This window comes from Jaculus jaculus, chromosome 5 (genome assembly GCF_020740685.1).
Source record: "Jaculus jaculus isolate mJacJac1 chromosome 5, mJacJac1.mat.Y.cur, whole genome shotgun sequence".
Taxonomy (NCBI): domain Eukaryota; kingdom Metazoa; phylum Chordata; class Mammalia; order Rodentia; family Dipodidae; genus Jaculus; species Jaculus jaculus.
In genome coordinates, this window is record NC_059106.1 from 170,743,088 (window position 1) to 170,769,153 (window position 26,066).

Here is a 26,066-nt window from a genome sequence, read left to right on the forward strand (position 1 = left end):
CAGGGCCTCCAGTCACTGCAAACAAACTTCAGACGCGTGCGCCACCATGTGCTTCTGGCTTACACGGATCTTGGGGAATCGAACAGAGGTCCTTTGGCTTTCCAGGCAAGCACCTCAACCATGAAGCCATCTCTCCAGCCCCACCTCATGCTGTTGATGCCATACCTTTCCTGCTGTGATGGGCTATGTCTCATCTTAACCGTGAGCCAAAATAAGTCTTCCTTTAAGTTGTTTCTTAAACATTTGGTCACAGCAACAAGAAAGGTTAAGTTTAGCCTACAATTATACAAATAACAGTTTGCTATTCTTTTAAGAAAGTTAAAAAATGCCTCCAGGGCTAGAGAAATAGCTCAGCCACGATGGCGTTTGCCTGCAAAGCCTAAAGGCCAGGGTTCACTCCCTGATATCTGTGGGAAGCCAGATGCACAAAGTGGCACCTGCATCTGGAGTTCATGTGCAGTGGCTAGAGGCCCTGGTGCACCCATTCGTTCTCATTCTCTCTCAAAATAAGTAAATAAATGCCTCCCTACTTGCTGCGCGGTACTGACTGAGGGCTGGTCCCCAAGAACTCACCAGCACCTTGCGGATGCCATTTTTGACACGCACGTAGAGCTCTTCCCTCTCAGCCACAAAGACGAGCCAGCCTTCAGGTACTTCGCGCACCTTCTCCAGCATGGTCTGGTATGTGGCCCAGATTCTTACCTGCTGGAACCCCAAACCCAACATGGCACTTGATGCTCAGGGCACCTGGACTCCTGGGGTTCCGAAGGCCAGAAGGTGGCCATACAAGAAAGTTCTAGCCTGGGTGGCTGGAAGCTGGGGAGAGTGGGCTGGGGGTGACAGATGTGAGAGGGCACCCTTCCTCGTTGGGCTGAGGGAGGGGGAAGCCGCTAGCAAGGGGGAGCAGAGGTCACAGGGGAAACAGCTGTGGGGACCGGACCCCCGGCTCCGCAGTTAGCAACCTTTGTCCCTGGTGAACTGGTGGTGAGGACTTCCCAACGGGCTACCTGGCTCCATCCCAGATCCCCAGACCTTGGCCAGGTACATGCTTACCCCGGAGGAGGCACCCATGGCTCCAGGGGGTCCTGGAGGACCAGGTGGGCCCGGAGGACCAGGAACGCTGACTGCTACAAGAAACAAGAAGCTAGGAACCCCTGGCCACGTGGGCAGCCCCAGGGGACCTGTGTCCATTCCCCATTCTCTACACACTTACTCTGCCTGTGAGGTCCGGGGAATGAAGGGGGCCCTGGAGGACCTGGGGGCCCCGGGGGTCCCTGGCGACCCTCATAGCCAATGCCAGGAGGTCCCTGAGGGCCAGGTGGGCCAGGCTGGCCTCGGATGCTCTCTCCCTTTGGACCCTAGGAACAAGGAGATTAAGTCCACTGCACACTGGAGTGCCTCAGCCTGGGGCTGCATTTTGCCCAGGGCCCCGGAAGTGAAGTGGCCTCTGAGCCCTGGCAACAGCCCTGCCTCCCACAGGAGCCCCTTAGCTCTCCAGGACACAGGAGAAACCTTCCAGCCGCCCAGTGCCCGGGCAGAAGTCCATCCCGGCCTTCACTGCGTCCTCACGGCAGGCCTGCGGCCACAGGACGTGGGTGAGGCCACCGGGCCTCAGGGCCACAGACAAGTAGATAAGCATGGAGTTTTGTGCAGGGTGTTGCCTGGACTTTGGGGGTATCTATCCAGGCAGGATGTTACCCCTGAACTCTGCCCAGGTCTGATGTGTGTGGATACTTGTAGCTGGCCAGGGACCCAAACTTACCGGGATCCCAGGGTAGCCAGGTGGGCCAGGGGGTCCTGGGGGCCCAGGCACACTGGAGCCCCCAAAGAGGCTGCCACTGACACCAGGCTCGCCCCTCTCTCCCTTCTGTCCGGTGTCTCCTCTGTCTCCCTTGTCTCCCTGAGGGTAGAAATTGTTATCTGAGCCAGCTTGGTGCCTGCTGTCAGGTGAGGAAGACCGTTAGGCACTGACCCAGCCAGCCATGGGCACTTCCCCAGCCCCAAGTGGTCCCTCAGCTCAGCTCACACAATTCTTGCTGTGTTTTGGCCAGAGGAGGGTTTGGAGGGACCTTTGCCTTCACAAGGCCAGCAGGGGGGTGGCTTGAACAATATCATTAGACATTTCTCACAGGGGACACAAGTGCCTGCCTGTACACCGCCACCCCAGGAGAAGTCCACATGCTCCTGCCCAACCAGTGGCCTCACCTACCTTCACTTCAGCGCCCAAATGGAGGAGGTCAAAGGGGAACTGCCCTGCAGCGTGAGAGGGAGAGATGGATGTCAGGAGCTTGTTGTGAAGACGGCTAAGCAGCATCAACTGGACAGCACCCCCCCATATCTGAGTCAGTTTTCTCTGCAGAGATTGCACATTTCTTTAAATTTACTTCTAGTTAACTAATTTCTTGTTTTGATTTTTTTTGTTGTTGTTGTTGATGGTGCTTTTTTGGGGATTTCTTTTCTTTTTTTGAGGCAAGCCTAATAGACTGGCCTTCTAAAAAAGTTTTTTTTGTTGTTGTTGTTTTTTTTTTTTTGAGGTAGGGTCTCACTCTAGCCCAGGCGGACCTGGAATTCACTACGTAGTCTCAGGCTGGCCTCAAGCTCATGGCAATCCTCCTCCCTCTGCCTCCCAGGTGCTGGGATCAAAGGCGTGTGCCACCACGCCTGGCATTTTTTTTTTATGAGAAGGAATTGGCCCACCAGGGCCTCCAGCCATTGCACGTGACCTCCAGACACGTGTGCCCTTTGTGCACAAGTGCGCCCTTGGGTACTTGCGTCACTTTGCGTCTGGCTTACGTGGGACCTGGAAAGTCAAACATGGGTACTTAGGCTTCGCAGGCAAGTGCCTTATCCGCTAAGCCATCTCTCTACCCTTTTTGGAATCTCATTTTAAAATGTTTACTCCTGGTCACTGACTTTTCTAATGGACCTGTGTCCAGTGGCCTGGGCACACGCATTCAGTCTGACAGTCACCCACACAGGTCCTTGCAGCTGGTGCCCATTAAAAACTTGCGCTTCCTCCCTACCTCTTGCTATTACCTGAGACAGTTGTGAGTAGGTGGCTCCAAGCCTCCCATAACCTAGACACCTTACAGGTACGTCACCTGGGACTGGAGATGGCAGTGGCCAGTAGCAAGGCCCAAGCTCTAGACCCCGTTCCAGGTCCTTTTGTGGAGCTGCACCGCTGCCAGTGGGCTCCCGTGGCCTGCGAGCATGTGGCCTCCCTGCTCCAGCCCAGTCAGGATCGGTCATCCTGGGCTCACTCGGCGTCTGTCTTCTCCTTAGACACATGGGCCACCTGGACGGGCGCGGCTCCGCGGGCGGTCCTGGCGCGCTTCCACCGAACTTGCAAGCAGGCAGACGTGTTCTGGCTGCAGGGACTAGTCCCTGGGGCTGGCGTGTGGCCAGCGATGTCTTCTGTCTCTGGGTTAAAATTCCCCACGTGATGACTGATTTGTTTTTCTTCCTGGCTTTGTCAACACCCCCACCCCCCTTTTTTTATCCTCAGGCTAGCTGTTGCCGGCATCAAGTTCGGTCGCTGGTTGTTTCTGGCACAGTGACTTTGATCATGAGGAACGCTTCGTTCTCAGCAAGCCTCCCAAGATGCACCTAGTCTGAGCACACGAACCACACCTGCAGGGGGCACACATGCGCAGACACATGCGGCCCTGCTGGCTGTCCTTTGGTCTGTCCTCGTCCTTGGGGACAGGGTCTCCACAGTCTCTCTGGATAACCTCTGCCAACAGAAGTATCTGCTTGCTCACACTTGCTCAGCTGCTGACAGATTGGGAATTAATTCTGTTTTGTCCCTTATTTCTTACTTGTAAATGCTCTGTGATCCTTCTTTTCCCCTGCTTCTCTCTCTCTTTCTTTTTTTCTTTCTTTCTCTCCCCCTTTCCTTCCTTCCTTCCTTCCTTCCTTCCTTCCTTCCTTCCTTCCTTCCTTCTTTCTTTCTTTCTTTCTTTCTTTCTTTCTTTCTTTCTTTCTTTCAGAGGTAGAGTCTCACACTAGCCCAGAATGACCTGGAATTCACTCTGTAGTCTCAGGGTGGCCTTGAACTCATGGCAATCCTCCTACCTCTGCCTCCCAAGTGCTGGGATTAAAGGCGTGCGCCACCATGCCTGGCTTTCTACACTTTCTTTTGGTACACACTTTCTTCTGAACCTTTTGTGTGCCCTCAGCCTGCCCATCAGACACCAGTTGCACATGTGTTGGTTCTTGGTTTTCCTTCAGGTTCGGCGACACCCCCTGACCTCAGCTCAACATTAGGTAGAACTCTGCTTCAGAAAGGCTGGGCCTGGTGTCTTGACTTCACCGTTCAGCACAGTGAACACTCTTGCCCCAACATAGGTCGGCAGCTTCTTGCCTACCCAGCCCTTCTTGCATACCACTTCCTTCTACTTTTTAAAAAATATATTTTATTATTTATTTATTTGAGGCACAGAGAGAGAGAGAAAGAGAAAGAGAAACAGAGACAGAGCCTTCAGCCACTGCAAAGGAACTCCAAATGCATGCACCACCTGGTGCTTCTGGCTAATGTGGGTCCTGGGGAATTGAACCGGGGTTCTTAGACTTCATAGGCAAGCGCCTTTAAACCATCTCTCCAGCCCCATTTCCTTCTTCTTTATGGGCCTTGAACTGTCTGCTGGGTGGCAGCTTGCTTGCTTACTGCTTAAGCTGCTTTTATTCTGAAGTTTTTTCCCTGGTTGTGAACTGTTGGCACAAACCATCCTGATGTTTTGGAACGTGTGTGGTCTTCTGGCTTCATTCATTTTTACCAGTTTTAAAAATATATTTTATTTGTTTACTTGAGAGAGAGAAAGTGGCAGAGAGAGAGAGAGATAGGAGAATGGGCATGCCAGGGCCTCCAGCCATTGCAAATGAACTCTAGACACATGCGTCACCTTGTGCATCTGGCTTACGTGGGTCCTGAGGAATCAAGCCGGGATCCTTTGGCTTTGTAGGCAAATGCCTTAACTGCTAAGCCTAGCCCAGTTTTTTTATTTTTCTTTCTTCTTCTTCTTCTTCTTTTAAAATCTGTTTTTGTTGATTCTTTGAATGTGGGGAGCACTGAATCTTTTCTTATCTTTGGAAACTAGGCTGTCCTGCTCTGTGGTTCTCCAGTGACCAGCACGCTGGGCTGTCACTGTGTCCTCCTCCACGGAACTCTTCGTCCTCTCTCCGTTTGTGAACTGCCCCTGGTCACCCCTGGAGTTCTGGTGGGCGCATCTCCCTCGGCAGGCAGAACTCCGTTCCAGCTGCTGCTTTTCGGGTCTCGGGTTGAGCCTCTTGGCACCCTGAGAATCCATCTTTTCTTCATCTTTGGCATGTGGCACTCAGGAGTTGTGCTCTTGGCCCGGAGAGAGCCTGGGTGCCCTTCCCCCCCCACACACTGTTAGGGCGCACGCTGGTTCACTACAGGCCCCGCCCAGGCGCTGGGTGCGGGCGGAGGACAGGGTCCGAGGCCGGTGCTCGTCCCTTTGCTCCGGCAGGCCTGCGGGTGGGGGCGTCAGTGCATCTGCATTTTAGCTCCACTTGTCACGAAGAGTCTTGCTGCAAATGGTAGTGGCCTCAGGGCTCTGGGCACTGCCCCGCTGGCTCCTCCATCGTCACATGGGTGGCTACGCACTTTTTATCTGGCTTTTCCTAGATGGTCTTGGTGGGCGCTGTTCAGACTGGCCAGGGGGTTGGCAAGGAACCATCACTGCCCACTGGGAAGGGCAGCCATGCTGGGATGCACCTGAAGGTGCTGACCTGGCGAGGTCCTCGGACAGAGGAGGCCTCTCTATTGACCTTTAGCCACTGGTGGGCCTTAGGACCAGCCCGTGGGAGGAGGCACTTCCTGGCCCTACTCCGCAGCCCTGGCTCTCTGTGAGCTGCACACTGAGATCCAGCTCCTCAGCGGGCAGTGTGATCAGGGCATCTCACCGAGCCACGGGGACCTGAGCCCTCTGGGCTCCAGCCCCCAAGCCCAGAGGCTGAGTGTCCCCAGTGCAGCTGCCCTCAGGGCTTGGTGAGCTGGGAAAAGCCTTCCTTCCTCCAGAGGGCAAAGAAGAAGCTGCCATGCAGCAAGGGTACAGCACCCCAGGGTCTCAGGTGCCCATCCCTGGAGCTGACAGCATCCTACGCCCCCAACAGCACCCCCCCCCAGCCTGGGGCTCACAAGAGCATGCTCACCTGGTGGCCCAGGTGGTCCCACCTCTCCTTTGTCACCCTTTGGTCCTGGAGGCCCCTGAACACCTAGAGAAAGAGACCCCAGAGCCATCAGGGAGAACCGGCCAGGACCCCGCCCAGCTACACTCTACAGGCCACCACCCCAGGTGCTGGTGCACAGGGTAGGCCTAGACCAGGAAGGCCACCGAGGACACAGGGGACAGTCCACCTTGTGCAGTCAGACTTTGGGAGAAGCAGAGTGGGGGGGCATGCTGACATGTAGGGGTGAGGCTATTTCTACCCCTACTTTGAGCCAAATCTAAGGCGAGGACAGCAAATGGGTGGTGTTCCCAGCATCAGCATTGGTTAGGTTCCCCGGGCCACGACAGCCATGCTGAATACCCGTGAGGCTGGGATCGGGACGGGGTTGAGAGGGCACTCAGGGAGGGGACGCCTGGCGTTGACACACACAGTGTGGATGGAGTCCTGCGACTCAGCTTTCTCTGAATGACTGAGCAAGGCTGCTGTTCCCCTCGCACAGCTCCCCACTGCCTCGGAGCTCTCACCTTGCAGTCCCGGAGGCCCAGGTTGGCCAGACTCCAAAAATGCCTGCAAAGAACAGGCCAGAGTGGTTGCTGAGGAACAAGATTATGAAGCCACCAAGGTCCAAAAGCCCAGAAGCCCAAGGCCCCTTTCTGGGACCCACACCAACAACTCGCCTAATGGGAGCTCTGGAGGAGGAGGGGATGCGGGGTCTGGAATCAGGAGCCCTGGGTGGGACACACCTGCCTTCGTGGGTCACTTTGCCTTCCTGGGTATGGTACAATAGGGTCCCCTCCTCCTAACCTAGGACAGGGACTTCAGCCATTCTGGCTGGAGGCTGCCTCTGCGCTTTTGAGATCCTACGAGGCCTCTGCAGCTTCTGCTCTGCTTCCAGGTGTAGCCCCCCACCCCCACCCCGGGCAGAACCCTCCTCGAGACACATGGGGAGGGCTGCAGAGGGGAGCCATGGGAGGGGAGGCTGCGGTTTCTCCTCACGAGGCCTGTACAGAGCTGAGCCCTGGCGACTTACGTTGTTGTCATAGATGGGCATCCCCGGAGGCCCTGGGGGCCCTGGAGGCCCTGGGGGGCCAGGCATTCCCTGTGGGGAGGGGGAGAAAGCTTTGGTCAGCCAAGGTCACAGCCAGACCACTGGAACTGGCTAGAGTGGCAGACGTGTGGGAGCATTTCTGAAAACAAGTACAATCAGAGAGCCGGATGTATCTGACAACGTAAAACCAAGAATGCCTTTACTCTTGCTGGTCTAAGTTCCTGCAAACGGGCCCGGTCTCCCTGACCGGGCCGTCTCCTAGGGAAGTGAGGTCGCCTGGGTTGGGAATAACCCAATTTGTGATTATTAACTGCAAATTTAGAGCTACACAGCTCAGAAGATTTGATTAATGTGGAATGAAACTGGATTTTCACTTATTTATGTAGTAGAGGAAGGAGCCCAGCCTGGCTCCGATGATACCCCAAGTGAGAGCTCGGATGGTTACACACTGCCTCTGCAAAGGACCCAGGGGAGGAGCAGCTGCAACTGCGTGTGTGTGTGTGTTCACAAGTGTGTCATGACAATGTATGTGTTGGAGTGCATGCTGTGGTCACACTACCAGCCTCTGACATTGGCACCAAGGCCCCAGCTGGCCCATTCCCCTTCCTTGGTGTCCTGTCCACATGCACAAGAAACTCACCCTCATGCTGAATCCAAGGCTGGCATCTCCGGGTTCCCCTTTCTCTCCTTTTAACCCGTTCATGCCGGGGCGACCCTGGACAGAGCAGAGCGGCACAGTCTGTGTAATGTATCACCCCCACCTCCTTCCCACAGGTCAGCCTCCACACCCCACTTCCAGGTGGCTTCTGCCCATGGGCTGGGAGGAGGCTGGGAAATAAATAATCGAATCCAAGTCTGTGCTTCCTCATTACCCAGGGCCTCCTATGGGATGTCAGCCCCTCTTGACACAAGTGCCCCTCAGACAAGTCTCAGGATACTGGCCACACAGGGACGACAGTACCCAAGGACAGGACAGTAGGAAGGGCAGATGTCCACTCTTCTAGGGACTATCCCTCAGCAGGCTGGGGCTTCCTCGACCTGCCAGGCTTGACCTGCTGCCCACCCATATCTCACCGGCCGTCCAGGGAAGCCGATCTCGCCCTTGTGCCCAGGCCGCCCATATGGGCCCTGCAGAGAGAAAAGTGTGAGCCAGTGTGGGCAGGCCCCCCTATAAGGAGGAAGGGGGCTTTATCCCACAAGAAGCTGGCTACTGCCGTCCCTCCCAATCGCCACATGGTTTTCATGCTGCAGTTGCAATTGAACATCTGGACCACATGCTCAACAGCCATGAGAGGTAGCCCCAGCCCCCAAGTGCTCATGGGAAGAAGTCGATCTTACTCACCGGGGGTCCTCGGAAGCCTGGCTCGCCCTGTACAGAGAACCAGAGGCATGTCAGATGTCAGCTAGCCGTGGCGACCCCTCGCCTGGCCGCTGACCGTCCCAGATGGACAGGAACCAGTTTGCACTGAGGGTCCATGTTGGGGTACAAGCATCCTTGGCCCACCTTGAACAAGGCTGCAGGCCAGCGAAAGCCTGTCTCTTGCAGCCTGCGACAGGCCCACCCCACCACCTTCCCAGACGCCACCCACAGGGCCTTGGTAGGGGGCGGCGGGGACACGGCCGAGGCGGAGTCCTGCCCCAGTGCTCGGGCTCCGGCACGGAGCCATGGGAGGGAGGCGGGCTGGATGCCTCAGTGGCACGGGGCAGCTGGAACCCGCAGGTGGGGTGGGGTGACTCCAACAGGCACCTGTGACCCTCACATCTCCCACAGGCAAGACGCGAGTCAGGGGGCTGGGGTCCTTGTGTCTCCAGCCCCCCTCATAAATAGGCTGAGGCAATAGTAGTGGGGGTGATGAGGGCAGCCGGCAGACATGGGGTAACAAGGACGCTTGGAGAATGACTCTGTGAGATGGACAAAGTGAGGGGCGATAGGGTACAGGCTGTGGAAGGTTCAGGAACTGCGCTCGGGAAGCGGGAATGTGTCAGGAGCCCGCCTCTCTGTCAGGAGGCCAACCCCCAGCCCATGCTGTTTCCCAGACATCCGAACCCCCACTGGATGGAGGGAACCCTCCTGCACCCACTCGTACCTTGGCTCCTTTCTGGGCAGGACCCAGGGTTCTGCTGTCAGGACCAAAGACCGCACCAGGCTCCCCTTTCTCACCCTGGAATGGCAGGGCAGGCAGGATGGGTCGGGGCAGTATGGTGCCCCCTTGCGGCCTCATATATACACCCCAAAGAGAAATAGGGGAAAATAACATGGTCTTGCTTGTGACAATGACCCTTAGAAGCAGAGGTCACGGGGGTAGCATGGCTCACGGGCCTCAGCCTGCTCAAAGACCTGAACAGGGCTGGAGAGATGGCTTAGAGATTAAGGCACTTGCCTGCAAAGCCTAAGGACCCAGGTTCGATTCCCTAGTACCCACATAAGCCAGATGTACATGGTGGTACGTGCATCTGGAGTTCATTTGCAATGGCTACAGGCCCTGGTGTGACATTCTCACTCACAAATAAATAAATAAATATTTTTTAGCCAGGCGCAGTGGTGCATGCCTTTAATCCCAGCACTTGGGAGGCAGAGGTAGGAGGATCGCCGTGAGTTTAAGGCCACCCTGAGAATACAGTGTGAATTCCAGGTCAGCCTGGCCTAGAGTGAGACCCTACCCCCAAAAAAACAAAAAAAGAAATTAAAAAAAGACCTGAAAAGATGGAAATGGCCCCTCAGGTCACCAAGGAGGTCTGTATGCCAAAAGGATGTTTCAGCTTTGGCCAAGACCTGCAGTGAGGCCACACTCTGGCCGGGTCCCGGGGGAGTGAGCAGAGCCTCTGCCACTTACCTTGGGCCCTGGAAAGCCTTGCTCGCCTTTGGAACCCAGATCACCCTTTGGCCCAGCCGGTCCCTAAAGTGGAGACAGACAGGAGTGAGGGCCTAATCCAGTGTCCCTCTGGTCCTCACAGCTCCCTGTGTACCGTCTCCCACAGCTGGCCCCAATCATGTGGTCGTGCTTCCAGGTCCCGACCAATAACGGGCATCGAGGGCACCATGCTATACCTACCCAGATGCCATCAACATACTGACACCATGGTGTCCTTGAGGACAGTCCTCATGCCAACTCACATGGCTATGCTATGTGTACCAGGAGTGGCCCGCCCCCCACCGCACCCCCAGTGCCAGGGGACGTCCAGCACACAGCTCCAAAGTGAGGCTACTTACCGGAAAGCCCGCATAGCCTGGTTTGCCCTGAGGAAAGAGAGCTGGCATCAGCTTTGGGGACACACTGCCTCAGAAAACACCAGATATTCTGACCCAGCTGCTGCCTGGGCTCGCAGCGAAATGTCTTAGAAGCAAGACGGCACATACCTCAGGTCCTGGAACGCTAGCGGCTGCTCTCTGTTCCCGTGACAGCAGAAAAGAGAAAAAAAGGAAAGGAACGTTGCTGTCAGGTGACGCTCACCTGCGACATTAGCCATAGCAGAGCATCGCCAAGTGCCGCTTAGATGGAAACTGCTCTGAGCGGGCCCCCTGGGTTTTGCCAGCGGTTCCCCAGGAGACAACGGAAGCCCTTCTCCAGCAGCAGATGCTGCCGGGTTGGGTCAGCAGTGGGACTGAAGCACGAGGCGACGCACTTCTTGAGCTGGATAGATCTCAGCCAGCTGTGGGGAAGCGGCCTCACCCACAGGGGCTTTTGTGGCTCCTTGCTGTCATACCTGTGTCCCCTGGCTAGAGATCACCAGCTCCGGCCTTTAGATCCACCCTGGGCCAGGAGCACCTGCCCCCCCTTGCTCCTCACTGTGTAGGCTGTCCCCTCCCCTGTGCTCCTCAGCGTCTGTCTGTCCAGCACTGTGAGTCTGAGCCCTGTGCCAGGCACTCGTGACCAATTGCAGCCCTGACCGTTCCCAGGATCATGGTACCCATCTTTTTTAAAAGTTATTTTTATTTATTTATTTGAGAGTGACAGCAGAGAGAAAGAGGCAGATAGATAGAGAGAGAGAGAGAGAGAGAGAGAGAGAGAGAGAGAGAGAATGGGTGCACCAGGACCACCAGCCACTGCAAACAAACTCCAGACGCGTGCACCCCCTTGTGCATCTGGCTAACGTGGGTCCTGGGAAACGCAGCCTAGAACCGGGGTCCTTAGGCTTCACAGGCGAGCGCTTAACCGCTAAGCCATCTCTCCTATGGGACCCATCTTGAACGTGAGACTACTAAACTGGGCATGGAGGCGCACGCCTTTAATCCCAGTACTCAGGAGGCGGAGGTAGGAGGATTGCTGAGAGTTTGAGGTCATCCTGAGACTAGATAGTAAATTCCAGGCCAGCCTGAGCTACAGCGAGACCCTACCTTGAAAAAAAAAAAAAGAGAGAGAGAGAGAGAGAGACTACTGATTAGAGAGGGTAAGTGTTGAATCCAGGACACATAGCTTATAACTGGAGTTGAGATTTGAGCCAGGGTGGCTACTCCACCCGGCTCTGGCTCTACACAGGGCAGTCCCATGGTGGCCTGGGGAGGCAGGAATCCAAGCACTGACCAGCTTCCCTGGACCCTGCGTCTGATCTTCAGAGGCTCCAGCGAGGCAGGCTCAGGCAGCAACCGGACCCCTTGGCTCTATGGCAGAGCTGGGAGAGGCCATTTGCTGCTGGGCCTGGCCACTCAGGGGCAGGGAGATGCTGCCACAGGCACCGTGAAAGGCACCACAACCACGGCAGCCAAGATGCCTGATAGGCTTTTGTGGGGAGAAAGCCTTCGCCCAAGAAGCCAGGGCTCCCACATGTCTTTCCCACAAGGCATTCAGACCAAATATGTGCAACACCAGGACTGAGCACCAGCCCCCCGATGCCCACCCCGCAGTGCCCTTACGTACCTCCTGATCCGACACGTAGATCACAGGCCCGGGGGGCCCGGGGGGCCCAGGGAGGCCTGGATGCCCCACTCCGTCCTTCCCTGGCTCACCCTGGAAGAGAACGACAGGCAGAGCTTTGTCATGGCTACACTGACCAGGACTCCAGAGCCCCCCAACAGCTCATGCACTGGGGGTTGTGGACAGACAGTGGCCCCACGAGATGCCTCTGCAGACTTGCGGATCTCTGCCCGATGTCGGGGCATGACGTGGGGCTGCACTCTGCGGCCTGGGCATGGTGGGACCCTGGCTCGACCACCAGCACCTGTTGTGTGCCCTCCCACCCCACAGAGACTCACCTTTTCTCCCTGGCTCCCCTTCTCTCCTTTGGATCCCTGCAGAGATGGAAGAAATGAATCACCGTTAACAGAACCGGGGCCTCTTCACGAACCGGCTCTCCCAGGACTGGCTTCCTACGAAGACAGGAGCTCTTCCTGGACGCACAGGCAGTACCCAAGGCATAGAGGCGAGCGCCCCAACTCCAACAAGGTTCAAATTCAGTTTCAAGGGGCATAGAGGACTGGGTGGTGAGACATGGCTGCCCAGAAGTGCCAGCTCTTCTCCTAATGGGTTCTTTGCCACCTTCTCCTTCTTGGCACCCTGGCTACCACAGTTACTCACCGGAGGCCCAGATGCACCCTCTCTGCCAGGGAGACCAGGAAATCCCCGAGCTCCATCTGCTCCAACTTCTCCCTAGGACAGAACAATGGAGGGTCCAGGCTCAGTCCTGTGGCCAGCCAGGCCATGGAGACGTCCTGAGAGGAGGCCACAGCACCCGCAGGTGAGACCACGGCACACATGGCGGAGTAGGGCAAGGAAGAGCTGGGCGGGCATCCAGATAACTTGTGTGAGGCTCTCATAGTGTACGAGGCAGTGAGCCTCACTGGGTAACAGGGGAGTCTGGGGGTTTGCTGAGGGCAGGGGTCTGTTCTGGGTAGTTTCAACTTCAAAGGCATGGAGAAGATTGTGAGCAAGATGAGGCAGGGCAGCGTGGAGGTCTCGGCCTGTGTCCCCCACACTCAGGTTCAGCTACTTCAGGGGCATCCCAACACTCTCATCTACTGAGGTACACAGGTCAGGCCTTTTGGCCTTCCAGATCCTCCGTCCCCAGTGGGACCAACCTCTTGGTCCTGGGGAGAGATGCCTACCTTGGCTCCAGGTGGCCCTGTCATTCCGGTATCCCCCTGAATGGACAAAGGGTTCTGTGAGTGTGGTGTGCCTGTGAGACCACCCTCAAGTCACAATCACGAGCTTCTCCACACAGGATGAAATCCTCCCCACTAACAGTCAGGGGGCCCCGGGTGATTGAACAGGGACCCAGAGACCCACTAGGTGTCCTAGAAGCTGGTGGCAGGTCCACCATTCCCACTGCAAGATTCAAGTCCTCTGAAAGGACTTCACTCAACATTTAAGAAGGCAGGGCATGCACCCTTCTGAACGCCAGCCTCTGGAAATATCCAGTGTTAACAGCAGGGGCTGCTGAGAAAGAAGGACCCTGGGTGGGCACTGCTCTGGGTCCTTCGCTCCTGTCTCCCGGAGCCTGGCTCAGGCCTGAGGGAAGTTGGGTGGTCAGAACTAAGGGCTGATGTCCCCTGGGCACGCCATCCTGCTGCCCCTGAGGCTGGGCATGTAGGCTCAAGGCTCCTTGGCAGACCTCCAGCACACTTCAGAATCTCTCCATTCCTGGGGCTTTGGAAAGCAGGGGTAGATACCTTCCAGTGTTCAAGTTCGTCTGGCTAGGGGCCTGTGGCTAAACTTGAACAGCCTCAGCTACTGAAGCAGTAGCAGCCAGGGCATGTGTCGGATAAAAGCCTCACTCACCTTGAGTCCTGGCAGGCCTGGAGGTCCCTGGTAGGAAGCAAGACACAGGCATTAATGCAGCCACCCTGCCCAGAGGTACATCTGTCCCATGGGACATTAGCCGTTTTAGCATCACAGCTCTGATCAGGAAGAGAAAAAAATCTAGTGTTCTGGCAATGGATCAACAAACCCTGTGAAATTCTACAGACAACAGCCAGGACCTCAACACCATCTAGAACCTTGACACGTGTCTGTCTCAAGCCCTGCTTCGTTTGGGTCTCCGGCTCTTCCTTGTTGACCTGTCATCCCAACTATGCACAAGGTAACAGAGAAGAGGGGCCGCTCCAACAGATGCCCTTAGTTCACTCCTGCTCAGGCCAAAATACCTGCCACTTCCCAACACTGGAGCCACGCAAAGCATCTCTGTCCATTAGGGCCCATCAGCCCCAACAATGACCCTGACTGCCACCACCATCTGCCCCACCTGCACCCCAGGTTCTCCCAAGTCGGGTCGTTCCTCAGTAGGGGCAATGGTATGGTGCGTGGCCCTGTGGGTTTAATGGGAAGCCCCTGGCCCCATGTGAGGTTGTCCCAGGACATCTCTACTCTATGATCCTCTCGCTTGTAAGCAATACCTGCATCCCATCTGAGCCTCGGGCTGTCGACCAGAAGGGCATTCCAGAACCTTCCATGTCATCCTGGAAGGGACACATGAGGGACACTCAAGTCTCAGTTCTTTCTTACAAGAGGGGCCCCTGAGGCCCGGGAAAGTGAAGATGAGGAGAAAGCATGGTGGGTGATTGGCAGGGCTGAGGCTATGCTTCTGGTGAGGGGATCCTGGTGGGTGGGCACCCTGCTCAGTCCCTGGGGGCTCTGGGTCTGAGGAGACAGACCTGACCCTTGGTGAAGGGACAGTGTAGACTGCACCTGGGTACCCAAGCAGGCTTTCAGCACCCAAAGGATGGAGGAGCTAGGGACAGCAGCTGTGGGCACAGGGGCAGCAGGAGCAAATACCTGTGCTTCATACACACTGGGGCCATGCCAGCATGGGGATTACACATTCAGCCTCTGAGCCCAGAAGTGGGGGCCCGAGGGCCGGCACAGGAAAACCCACGGTGAGTGACAAAAGTGCGCTACTGCTGCAGAAACGCTGCTCAGGCTTTGAACGTCCTGAAGGGACAGTATCTGTGGGGTACAGCTCAGGATTTTGGGGGGAGAGTGACCCAGACTTACAAATCCAGCAGCAAATCCTGGTCCTGGTGGCCCAGGAGGTCCTGGGGGTCCTTGAGGTCCAGCTGGCCCAGGGGCCCCCACCAGGCCATTCTTCCCAGGCATACCGACGGGGCCGGGGTCCCCTTTGCTTCCCTGCAAGAGCGGAAAGGCGATGTCACCACCCTCGGGCTCCAAGCTTCTGCTAAATCCCAGCCACTCACTGTGTCCCAGAAACGGGTTTTTCAATGATTTCTTTGCAACGATTGGAAAACGCAGAGATCACATTCCACAAAGCAGTGCGTACCCCATTGCATCTCTCTGACTTTACCAGACAACTTTATTGAAACCACAAGGGCCAAGCAGGAGCCACCGGCACACAAGCTGACACCGTGGCCACAACAACATGTCACAATGCATGCTGCATGCCGCGACCGTTACCTGCGGCCCGACTCCCCAGCACGCGGGGCACAGGGTTAGCGAGGAGCAGACAGGGCAGGTGAGGAGAAAGGGTAGGCCGCTGGAAGGTGCAGGGGAGAGAGAGGCTCAGGGAAGGTCTGCATGGGACTCAGGGCTCTGGGGCCACTAGGTGGCTGGGGTGATGGTGGCCGCAGCTGTCATTGTCACTTGTGAGTCTGAAGAACTCACCATGGACATGCACACAGGGCCTCATCTAGGCGTGTCTGTAAAAGACAGTCGCCACCACTCAGAGGCCGAGGGAGTCAGGGGACTGGGGAGGGACCACAGCGAGGGCAGGGACATGGGGCTCAGGCACAGAAGCCCTGAGGAGAGGCCTGGCCGCCAGCTTGTCCCAGGGACCCTGCTCACAGCCACTTCCTCTCTGTCAAGTGGAAACTAACAGCCTCGCTCTCTTCTGGGCTGCGGAGAGGCACATGTGACAGCGTGAGGGCCGTGCTGAGCCCAGCGCTGGCTGGAACACGGACAGGAAGGGAACCAGCTGTCCTGTCAGGGTCTGAGGCCAGCTGGACAAGGAGCCCTCCTGTGAGGAGGGTCCCTCTAGCTATGGGCCTACTCCACCCCAGCTCCCACCTGGTTTCCAAAGTCTTCCTGGCCCGAGTGCATAGACGCCTGTGGTCTAATCCAGAAGCCCTGCACCATGCCTCCAAATGCACCCAAGGGTGCATCCTACTGTTACCTTTGCTCTCCAAGTTTAATCTGTCTGGGTGCCCAGAACACAAATGGAATTCAGAAACAAAACAGCATCTAGGGCTGGAGAGATGGCTTAGCAGTTAAGCGCTTGCCTGTGAAGCCTAAGGACCCCGGTTCGAGGCTCTATTCCCCAGGTCCCACGTTAGCCAGATGCACAAGGGGGCGCACGCATCTGGAATTCGTTTGCAGAGGCTGGAAGCCCTGGCGTGCCCATTCTCTCTCTCTCTCTCTCTCTCTATCTGTCTTTCTCTCTGTGTCTGTCGCTCTCAAATAAATAAATAAATAAAAATTAAAAAAAAAACAGCATATAATTATTATTGTTGTTGTTGTTGTTGAGGTAGCTCTAGCCCAGGCTGACCTGGAATTCACTATGTAGTCTCAGGGTGGCCTTGAACTCACGGCAATCCTCCTACCCCTGCCTCCCAAGTGCTGGGATTAAAGGTGTGTGCCATCATGCTCAGCTCTGTTTTTTTATTCATTTAAAGTGTGTGTATGCACACATGTATACGTGTGTCATGGCCTCTTATCCCTATAAATGAACAGCAGATGCCTATACCACTGTGTGCGTTTTTATTATGTTGGTCACTTGGAAATTGAACCCAGTTCAGCAAGCATGGCGAGCCAAGTGCTTTCAAATGCTGAGCCATCCTACCATCTAATTCTTGACCATTACGAAGTTATTAGTAAGGCATGGTGGCACCTGCCTGTGATCTCAGCACTTGGGAAGTGGAGGCAGGAGGATCAGGAGTTCAAGGCTGGCCTGAGCTACATGAGATTCAGTCTCCAAAAAAAATCTGGTTTGTAGAAAAGTTATTTTTAAATCTCATTTTAATTTCTGCTTTCTGATCTGACCTGGTATGTAGAAAGAATATAGGGCCCTAGAATTCTCACTTATGTCACCTGAGGTTTTTATTCCTTATTTTATTTGTGTTATCTTCACACTGACGTGGGTGCAGGATTTCCGACCGTACATGTAGCCACTCTGTCTCATGCGTGCAACCCCGCTCAGCTGTCAGCTCTTTCTGTGTTAGCCTTCACCTTAAACCTTAGCAAAATATTTCACTTATTCATCCCTGAAGCGTGCACGTGTGCCTGTATACACAGGCACGCACAGATGCCAGAGTGGAGGCACCTTTGCACATACATGTGCCCACTTCAGCCCGGCGCTTCCGCTATCTCCTGGCATGCTTGCCTACCCCGATGCCCATGTCGCCTTCCTCTTTTCTTTTCCCACTGGGTTTTTACTCATTCTCTCCAGCCCAGAGCTGAGCCTCCCTCGGGCTTTGCCTCTGAGTATCAGATGCCCATCAGAAGGCTAGAAGCGTGGCGCTCTTGGAGCAGAATTGCATGAGCCCCGCTGGAGACTGTACTGGGCCAGGCACCTCGGCTAGGGAGCAGCTGACTCCCCTTCCAGAGTTCCCTGGGGCTCTCCTTTTAGCACCTGTTCACTGGCAGCTCTTTTCTAAACCTGCTGTTGTTGGTCCCACTGCATTCACAGACCAGAACGGAGCAGCAATGGTCACACAAGTGTTGGTGACCTAGCCCTGGGGACTCCAGATAGGGTGGCCCGAGCCGGGGTGACAGTCAGCACCAAGGACTGTATGCTCGTTGACCGAGGTGCCCCCTGCTGCGGCACTTCCACCAGGCAGGTTGCCCCAGCTCGGCCATAATGGGTGGTGGCTTGTACCTTGGGTCCTGGGATGCCTATATAGCCCTGTGGGGAAAAGGATAGGGTTACAATAAACTCAAGACACTCACCCAGCAAGCACAGGGCAGCAGGTGGACAGCCCCTCACCAACACCAGCCACTCTGTGAGGCCGGAGCTTCCCACTCATGACATTTAGTCACTAGACCCGTTGTTTCCCCCTGTCCAGTTTCTGGTGGGGATAGAGCCCTTTGAGAGCTCAGCAAGGGAAGGGTCAAGGAGAGCCCTTGGCCAGTGTCTTAGCCTACCCCTGTGTGACCCCTGTGAACATCTCCCAAGCAGGGGAGCCCTTTAGGCTCAGCTGAGAATAAGAGATGAGCTCTAGGCATGCAGTTCATTTAAAAGGAGCTTCTGAGGGCTGGAGAGATGACTTAGCAGTTAAGCGCTTGCCTGTGAGTCCTAAGGACTCTGGTTCAAGGCTCAATTCCCCAGGACCCACATTAGCCAGATGTCCAAGGGGGTGCATGCGTCTGGAGTTCGTTTGCAGTGGCTGGAGGCCCTGGCGTGCCTATTCTCTCTCCCTCTGCCTCTTTCTCTCTCTGTCTGTAGCTCTCAAATAAATAAAAATAAAAAAATTTTTTAAAAAGGAGCTTCTGAGTCAGGCGTGGTGGTGCACGCCTTTAATCCCAGCACTTGGGAGGCAGAGGTAGGAGGATTCAAGGCCATCCTAAGACTATATAGTAAATTCCAGGACAGCCGGGCTAGAGTGAGACCCTACCTCAAACAAACAAACTAACAAACTAACAAACAAAAACAACAACAAAAAAAGGAGCCTCTGCCGTTCAGCCCCAACAAGGAGTCCTCTGTATCCCATTCCAAGGAAGTATCAGGAAATGGGTCTCCAGACATTCTCCCTTCCAAATGGCCTCCTTGCTTCATCAGCTTAAGAACACAGTGGTTACAATCAGCAGAAGCTCTCGGCCCCTGAAGACTTATTCTTTTTATTTTATTTTTATTTTTATTATTTTTGAGAGCTAGACAGACAAACAGAAAGAGGCAAAGAGAAAGAGAGAGAATGGGCATGCCAGGGCCTTTTCAGCTTCTGTGAAGGAACTCCTGACACATTGCCCCCTTGTGAGCATGTGCAGCATTGCATGCTTACATCACTCTGCATCTGGCTGCGTGGGACCTGGAGATTCGAACATGCATTCTGAGGTTTCTCAGGCAAGCGCCTTAACCATTAAGCCATCTCTCCAGTCCAGGCTTCTCCTTTATTAATTATTCTTTTTTAACTTTATTTTTATTTATTTATTTGAGAGAAAGAGGCAGAGAGAGGGAGAGAGAGAATGGGCATGCCAGGGCTTCCAGACGCTGCAAACGAACTCCAGATGCATGTGCCCCCTCGTGCATCTGGCTCACGTGGGTACTGGAGAGTCGAACTGGGATCCTTTGTCTTTATAGGCAAATGCCTTAACCACTAAGCCATCTCTCCAGTCCAGGCTTCTCTTTGATTAATATACCCAAGCCTGAAACTTGAGGTGACATGGCCACTGGTGTGGCAGGCGGCAGCACTGAGACAGGCCTGCCTCTACCTGACATCGGCTGTCCTAAGAGCCTTCCCAGGCGGAGGCCACACAAGCTGGGCCGTGGCGCTGTTCCGCAGCATGTCCCCACCACGAGCTCCAAACACGCACTGCCCACCACCCTCTGGGCACAGGTGTGTGCCAAGCCACATGCACCCTGACACACGGGAAGACAGATGACTTACAAGGCTGCCTTTCGGGCCTGCCTTTCCTGGTGGGCCGTCTTTGCCTGGAGGACCTGGGGGTCCCTGGGGAGAGAAGAGCAAGGTGAGGGGCTGGGCAGGATCCACAGTGAGCAGGCAACAGCTGGGACTCAGATTTCCTGAGGAGACCCCACGATGGGCACGTGCCACGGCTCTGGGGGCGCTGTGGCGGCGCAGAACCCTCAGAGTGCTGTCCTAGGCCAGACAGGTTAATTCTGGGGCTTGTGGCTAGCCAGCAGGTCAGCACCCTCAGAACCAAAGGTTCCCCACCTCAGAGGGCAGCCCAAACATGTGCAAACCTCACATCGAGGAATGGAAGTGTGAGGTGAAGACAGAGAGGAGACCAGAAGTGTCTCTGGCAGGAGACCCATAATGGAGCTCTCCTCCCCCCCATTCCCAGCACACAGGGTATCCATGAGGGACTTACCGGGGGGCCAGGAAAGCCGGGTGGCCCATCCCGTCCAGGCACACCAGGAAGACCTGCGGGCCCTGGAGCATAGGAGCTGTTGACCCCAAAGCGTCCTGGCTCACCAGGCAGGCCTGGGACTCCAGGGGGCCCTGGGGGACCAGGAAAGCCTCGTGGGCCCTAGACAAAAGAGACAGGATCCATCATGCAATGCACGGCTCTGCCCAGCAGTGACCCCACTCCCAACCAGCCTCGGCTCACCCCATGACTCTCCCCACCCCACCCAGGTCTCAGCAGCCATGGCCTGGATGACATGCCCAGGGACAGCGATGCTGTGGCCACTCACCCTAAGGCTCTCCAGGTCTCCACTGAAGCCAGATCCCTCCATGTCAATGAAGGTCTAAAGGGAGGGCCAGAAAGGGTGTCACAGTATGCAAGACCCACCCAGCCATCCCTGGACACGATGAGATGCCAGAGGAACAACCGGGAGGAGGGACATGTCCCACAGTCAGGCAACTTGCCTTAGACTGAGGCAGGAGGCCATTTTTCTGAGCCCACACCACCAGGAACATATCCCCAGCGCTGAGCGCCGAGGCACTGCATGGAGGGATGGCCGGGAAAGACTCACCAGCTTGTCCTGTCTGAAGGAGGGTCCTGGTGGTCCCGGAGGCCCTTGAGGTCCTGGAGGTCCTCTTGGCCCAACTCCAGGATCGCCCTAGGACAAAAGACCAATCTGTCATGCTGAGGACACACGAACCCCACCTCAGGTCAGGGGTATGGCAAGGAGGGGGCATGCCTCAGCCTGCGTATACTCACCTTCTCACCCTTGGGGCCCGGGTCTCCTGGCATTCCTGGGAAGCCCTGAGGGCCAGCTTCACCCTGGAAGACAAAGGCAGCAAATGGGCAGGGAGAAGTACTTTTGTCCTTTTATACCATGCAGCACAGGCCCCAAACGTTCCTTGCCCAGGAACAGGGGACAGGTGGAAACTGAGCCCTTTCAGGGTCTATGAAGTCAGGGTTAGCCGTGTTACACCATGGAACCCTCAAATCTGTTGTAACAGAGCCTGAAGACCACATGCGACCTCTCCAGAGATGTCAACCGGGAACCGCTGACATCCTTGCCGGGCTGCATCTACCAGGTCTGTTACAGGTTTGAGTGTGTGTGTGTGCACACGTACATACACTGTCGGGGGCACAGTGGGCTTGCAGAAGCCTCCTGTTACGACTAAGCTCTGGAGAACTCCCTTGCAGATCCTGGTCTCCTGATCAGGTGTAAAGCGCTCTCTAGGGGGCTCTCGTTGGCACACAGCGCCCCTCCTCCCTCCTCCGCACCCTGACTTCCCATCTTTGCTGTGCTTTTTCCTGCCCAAGAAGCTGGAAGAAGTGATACTTTTCTACTTGTTTCCATGGTCACCATGAGCATCGTAGTGCGTGGCCTAACTGTACCCCTGTCCACAGGTGGAGCTAAGCACCAAGGAAGCTGCTGGGTTTTTCTTTGTTTGTTTGTTTGTTTTATGTGGTGGCCTCACAGCGAAACCACCTGCTTCTGTCTGCCGGGTTTAAATGGCCTTTACTGGACCTACACCAACACAAGCCAACGTCTGACACAGAGAAAAGCAAACTTACTGGTTTCCCATCTTCACCGGGGTCACCCTGGAATGGGTAAGAGAAACCATTAGCAATGGAAATCATTCCAGTGCAACCACCCTGCCTCATACCCAACCACGTCCCGGCTCCAGTGCCCAGCCAAGGGCTCATTAAGGGTCCCCAGGGTCCAAGGGCACGGCTGCTCTGACCCCAGCTGACTCTCCCCCGGCGCTGGAAGGAGTCTCCTACTCCGGAGCAGACCACCGAGGCCAGTACTCACCGGTTCACCGTCCTTGCCTGGGATGCCATCCTTCCCTGGTGGTCCCTGGGGTCCTGGGGGGCCCTGTGCCCCGGGGACAGGTTGTGCGTTGGGGCCGTGCACCACTGGCCCTGCAGGCCCTTGAGGACCAGCTGGGCCAGGGAGGCCCTGAGCACCCGGCTCCCCTTTCTGCCCTTTCTGGCCTCCCTAGGGACAAAGAGGACAGGACAGCACAGTAGGTGGTGACTCACACACACCCTTACCTCCCGCTGCAGCTGTAGGCTCCGGTGTCCAGGGCTGGGCACCCAATCCCATGGGACACACATAAAGGGATTTGTAGATGCACGGGGTGTGGGGGAGTACTCAAGACTCACAGTGGGAACTCTCAGGGCACTTGTGAAATGAACAGTGTACATGCAGAGGTGCCAATCTACATGCAGGGCACAGGGAAGCTGGGCAGGGGCGGGGGTGGGGGCCTGAGGGCTTCATCAGGATCACAGTGAGAGATGCAAAAGGAAGCCACGGTCCATAGGGCTCTGGTTCAGGGTCATGGGCCGGTGGTCTCACCTTGTTCAGGCTACCTCCAGGGTTCTGGACGCTCTCATCCAACATGCCAACCGAATTTGCGTCAGGAAGGGTCTGAGCTGGGAAGAGGCAGAGGTGGCCGCTGTCAGCTCATGGGTAACCCCAGGCTCTCCTGCTTGAGCCCTGGTGGGCCCTGCCGTGAGTTGTGGGACTGGAGGACAGTGAGAATGACTGCCCCACATAGTCAGCAAGGGAGAACAATCGGAAAGTCAAAACACAAGCCAGGCGTGGTGGCACATGCCTTTAATCCCAGCACTCGGGAGACAGAGGGAGGAGGACCACCATGAGTTTGGGGCTACCCTGAGATTATTCCAGGCTAGCCTGGGCCAGAGTGAGACTCTACCTCGAATAACCAAAATAAAAAAAAAAAAAAAAAGTCAACACAAACCACAACGGCCATTCTAAACAAGCCCAATGTAGTGGTTTGAATCAGATGACCCCCCCCCCCCCGGCCCATGAATTGATGTGTTTTGAATGCTTGGTCCCCAGCTGGTGGCAATTTGGGAAGTGTGGCCTTGGGGGAGGAAGTGTGTGTCTGGAGGGGGGCTCAGGGGTGCTGCAAGTAGCTCCTTTTTGCTACAGCTCAGCTCACTCTGTGGCCACTGTTTTCTACCTGCTATGGCAAGATTGTGATGTCCAATCTCTGCTCCACAAGTCTTTCTGGGCCTCGTGAAGCTTCCCCTCGAGACAGAATAAGACAGAACAAACGCTCCTCCTATCCGCTGCCGTCGGTCAGGTGTTTTGGCCCAGCAACACAGGTAACTATGACACCCAATGAGATGTCTGAAACCTTCCAGAAGATTCTTCCTGACTTAATAAGAGACCCTTAACCTCATGTGGATTTCTTAACAGCTTTTCCCCCTCCCACATGTAATGTGAAAAATTTAAAAAAGCAACAGAAATCCCACAGGAATCCCGGGATGAAGCCCAGCGACTCACCCTGACAACCCCTCTCACCGACACCATGCCTCATGGCTACTGTCTCTCCCTGTCTCTGATTCACAGAGGCACATGTGTGTACACAGTGGCTAATCCCCACCCACAGGCTTACACACACATACAGACACACACGTTCGCACACTGCATTTCATGTGTGTGAGTGTTTATAGGTCGTCCCTGAATACCATGGCGACATCCCTCACAGCCTGTGCCACATCTGGGAAGTCCAGCTCTGCTATCTGTGGTGACCTGATACACAGCCCAAACTCAGGTCTCCCTTGGCTTCTTGTCTGGGGACAAGGACGGCGAGGACACTGACCCAAGATCTTGTGTTGCATTTGCATCTGGTCAGCAGATGCCCATGCTGCCCTGGGCTCAGCAAATCAGCCCTCTCAGTGCTGGGAGTTGAAAAACCTTCGAGCAACGAGTGGTTCTTACAAGTTTATAAAAAAAACAAGAGCCCAGAGACGACAAAAGCCACAGAGAGAAATGCCACTCTAGAGACCCAGGCAGTCTCTAAGCCTGAGGTTAAAAATGTCCGTTGAGCCTACCAAATCAGAAATCCAGAGTCACAGAGACTTCCAAGACCTTGTCACTGAAACAGACCTAAAATGAACCCAACATGGCTCAGGGAAATTCGTGGAAGAGGGGGTGGAAAGATTTTTAGAGCCATAAGTTGGGTCATTATGCACAGACACATTGCCTCTCCCCCCATAACTGATGGCCACTTCCACAATGCAACACCCACAATCCTCATGGGGGGATGACGGGGGAAGGCTAACGAGGTGACCACCCTGGCTGTATACACACTATATATATAACTAATAAAAGAAAATGAGCTGGGCGTGGTGGCACACGCCTTTAATCCCAGCCCCTGGGAGGCAGAGGTAGGAGGATTGCTATGAGTTTGAGGCCACCCTGAGACTACGTAGTGAATTCCTGAGCTAGAGTGAGGCCCTACCTTGAAAAACCAAAACGTGGGTCTATTGGCCGCGGCCTGCCCCCAGCTTGGACATCTGCTCTGATGAGGCTCAGGGCACAGCTCTGTTGGAACCTCACAAAGGAAGTCTTTGGGCACCACACTTATCCCCTGTGACGGCATCGATGCCTTGTGATTGATGGGAGACTTCGGCGTTGATCCCTGGAGGCAACACCCAACACCCTCTGACCTGGGCGTTCCAGCATCATCGATTCCAGCAGACAGTAGGAACTTTACTGTGCTGAAATGTCACATTTCATGGTGACCTGATGATATTCCCAATTCCTGACTGCGGTTTGGGAGTGTCTTATGTCCCTCAGCTTGGTCCCAGAGCCCCGTTCCTCGGGTTTGGATTGGCATGTGGCTAGCTGCATGTATGAGCAGAGTTTGATGGCTGGCAGAATTCAGGCTCTGTAGTCACACAATAAACTGTTCAACCTCGAGGGAGGCCTTGTTCTCCAGGCTGGGCCCACAGCATTCACAGGCCCCTCCGTCATCTTCATGGCCCCGAGGGATACTTGTCCCCACTTTTTGCCACATCACTTCTGGCCTGAGAGGACAGTCTCTGAAGGAAGGGTGTCAGTGACCCTCTGTGTCCACACACTGCCCTCAGCTCATCTGGTCAGCAAGAAGCCAGCCAGGCTTTGATCAGCTGGATAACTCTGTGACCCCAGACGCCATCACCCACCGCCCAGGACGTCCTGCACACTTGCAGGAGCAGACATCACATCAGGCCACAAGAGGGCAGCACAGGCTCTTCCTGCCCGCCACGAGGGAGCGCCAGGGCTTTTGCCTTAACACACCTAAACTCTCCGCCTTGGCCAACGCGTAAATCTGCACAAACATCGCCAAGGGAAATCAAAGACAGCCTGAGGAAAAAGGGACGCGTGGGTTTAAAGACTCATTACCCTGGTGTTAAGAGTATCAAGCTCATTTCACTCAAAAACCCCCAACGGGCTCGCTCTTTCTTTCTCTTTCTCTCTCTCTCTCTCTCTCTCTCTCTCTCTCTCTCTCTCTTTCTTTCTTTCTTTCTTTGTGGATGTGTGGATAGCAACAATCAGATTCCAAAATCCATGCGAATGTACAAAGGCCCTGTGACTGCAAAATACAGGAAGATTACGAGAGCACATCATGCAGTGCGAGGTCAAGACAGACAAGGAAGGCGCGGGGTGGAAGGGAGCCAGAAATCCACTCCCATGTGGGCGGCTGATTTTCAGCAGACAGAGGCAGCTCAGCAGGAGGAAAGAGAGTCTCTAACAGTGACAGAGAGCAGCTGGGGACACGTGGCAAATAGTTCTTAAAGAACTATGGTGGCACATGCCTTTAATCCCAGCACTCGGAAGGCAGAGGTAGGAAGACTGCCATGAGTTCAAGGCCACCCTGAGACTCCATAGTAAATTCCAGGTCAGCCTGGACCAGAGCGAGACCCTACCTCAAAAAAAACAAAAAAAGAAAGAAAAATAAAAAAAGAACATAAGATACTTTATGCGACACCTTTAAAATTAACTGAAAATGGAACAGAAATCTCAAAGGAAATTTCAAAATTATAAGATTTATGGGACATGGGAA

The 26,066-nt window shown here is 55.2% G+C and overlaps 2 protein-coding genes across 9 annotated transcripts in view; one reads left to right on the plus strand and one right to left on the minus strand.

Moving 5' to 3' along the window:
* Slc19a1 (solute carrier family 19 member 1) overlaps positions 1 to 3,949 on the plus strand; it is a 39,865-nt gene extending 35,916 nt beyond the window's left edge. Inside the window, exons 6-8 of one of the 2 annotated variants that reach the window (XM_045148935.1) lie at positions 106 to 201; positions 2,132 to 2,342; positions 3,506 to 3,617. In XM_045148935.1, the coding sequence (XP_045004870.1) occupies positions 106 to 201; positions 2,132 to 2,342; positions 3,506 to 3,510 (312 nt within the window). In that variant the 3' untranslated portion in view covers positions 3,511 to 3,617. Of the gene's footprint in view, positions 1 to 105; positions 202 to 2,131; positions 2,343 to 3,505 lie in introns of both variants that reach the window. The other variant, XM_045148936.1, reaches the window with a different exon arrangement.
* Col18a1 (collagen type XVIII alpha 1 chain) overlaps positions 1 to 26,066 on the minus strand; it is a 127,208-nt gene that overhangs the window by 10,092 nt on the left and 91,050 nt on the right. For 3 of the 7 annotated variants that reach the window (XM_045148932.1, XM_012951405.2, XM_045148928.1), the window contains 31 exons: positions 22,562 to 22,638; positions 22,016 to 22,201; positions 21,775 to 21,801; positions 20,965 to 21,027; positions 20,777 to 20,863; positions 20,495 to 20,548; positions 20,170 to 20,328; positions 19,725 to 19,787; positions 17,999 to 18,025; positions 15,166 to 15,297; positions 14,568 to 14,630; positions 13,954 to 13,980; positions 13,281 to 13,316; positions 12,754 to 12,825; positions 12,432 to 12,467; positions 12,097 to 12,186; positions 10,599 to 10,628; positions 10,452 to 10,478; positions 10,075 to 10,137; positions 9,328 to 9,402; positions 8,583 to 8,609; positions 8,315 to 8,368; positions 7,881 to 7,955; positions 7,223 to 7,291; positions 6,717 to 6,759; positions 6,175 to 6,237; positions 2,210 to 2,253; positions 1,763 to 1,900; positions 1,214 to 1,358; positions 1,054 to 1,127; positions 574 to 705 (listed from right to left, as the gene is read on the minus strand). In XM_045148932.1, the coding sequence (XP_045004867.1) occupies positions 574 to 705; positions 1,054 to 1,127; positions 1,214 to 1,358; positions 1,763 to 1,900; positions 2,210 to 2,253; positions 6,175 to 6,237; positions 6,717 to 6,759; positions 7,223 to 7,291; positions 7,881 to 7,955; positions 8,315 to 8,368; positions 8,583 to 8,609; positions 9,328 to 9,402; positions 10,075 to 10,137; positions 10,452 to 10,478; positions 10,599 to 10,628; positions 12,097 to 12,186; positions 12,432 to 12,467; positions 12,754 to 12,825; positions 13,281 to 13,316; positions 13,954 to 13,980; positions 14,568 to 14,630; positions 15,166 to 15,297; positions 17,999 to 18,025; positions 19,725 to 19,787; positions 20,170 to 20,328; positions 20,495 to 20,548; positions 20,777 to 20,863; positions 20,965 to 21,027; positions 21,775 to 21,801; positions 22,016 to 22,201; positions 22,562 to 22,638 (2,258 nt within the window). The remainder of the gene's footprint in view (positions 1 to 573; positions 706 to 1,053; positions 1,128 to 1,213; positions 1,359 to 1,762; positions 1,901 to 2,209; positions 2,254 to 6,174; positions 6,238 to 6,716; positions 6,760 to 7,222; positions 7,292 to 7,880; positions 7,956 to 8,314; positions 8,369 to 8,582; positions 8,610 to 9,327; positions 9,403 to 10,074; positions 10,138 to 10,451; positions 10,479 to 10,598; positions 10,629 to 12,096; positions 12,187 to 12,431; positions 12,468 to 12,753; positions 12,826 to 13,280; positions 13,317 to 13,953; positions 13,981 to 14,567; positions 14,631 to 15,165; positions 15,298 to 17,998; positions 18,026 to 19,724; positions 19,788 to 20,169; positions 20,329 to 20,494; positions 20,549 to 20,776; positions 20,864 to 20,964; positions 21,028 to 21,774; positions 21,802 to 22,015; positions 22,202 to 22,561; positions 22,639 to 26,066) is intronic. The other 4 variants (XM_045148933.1, XM_045148929.1, XM_045148931.1 and 1 more) reach the window with 3 other exon arrangements.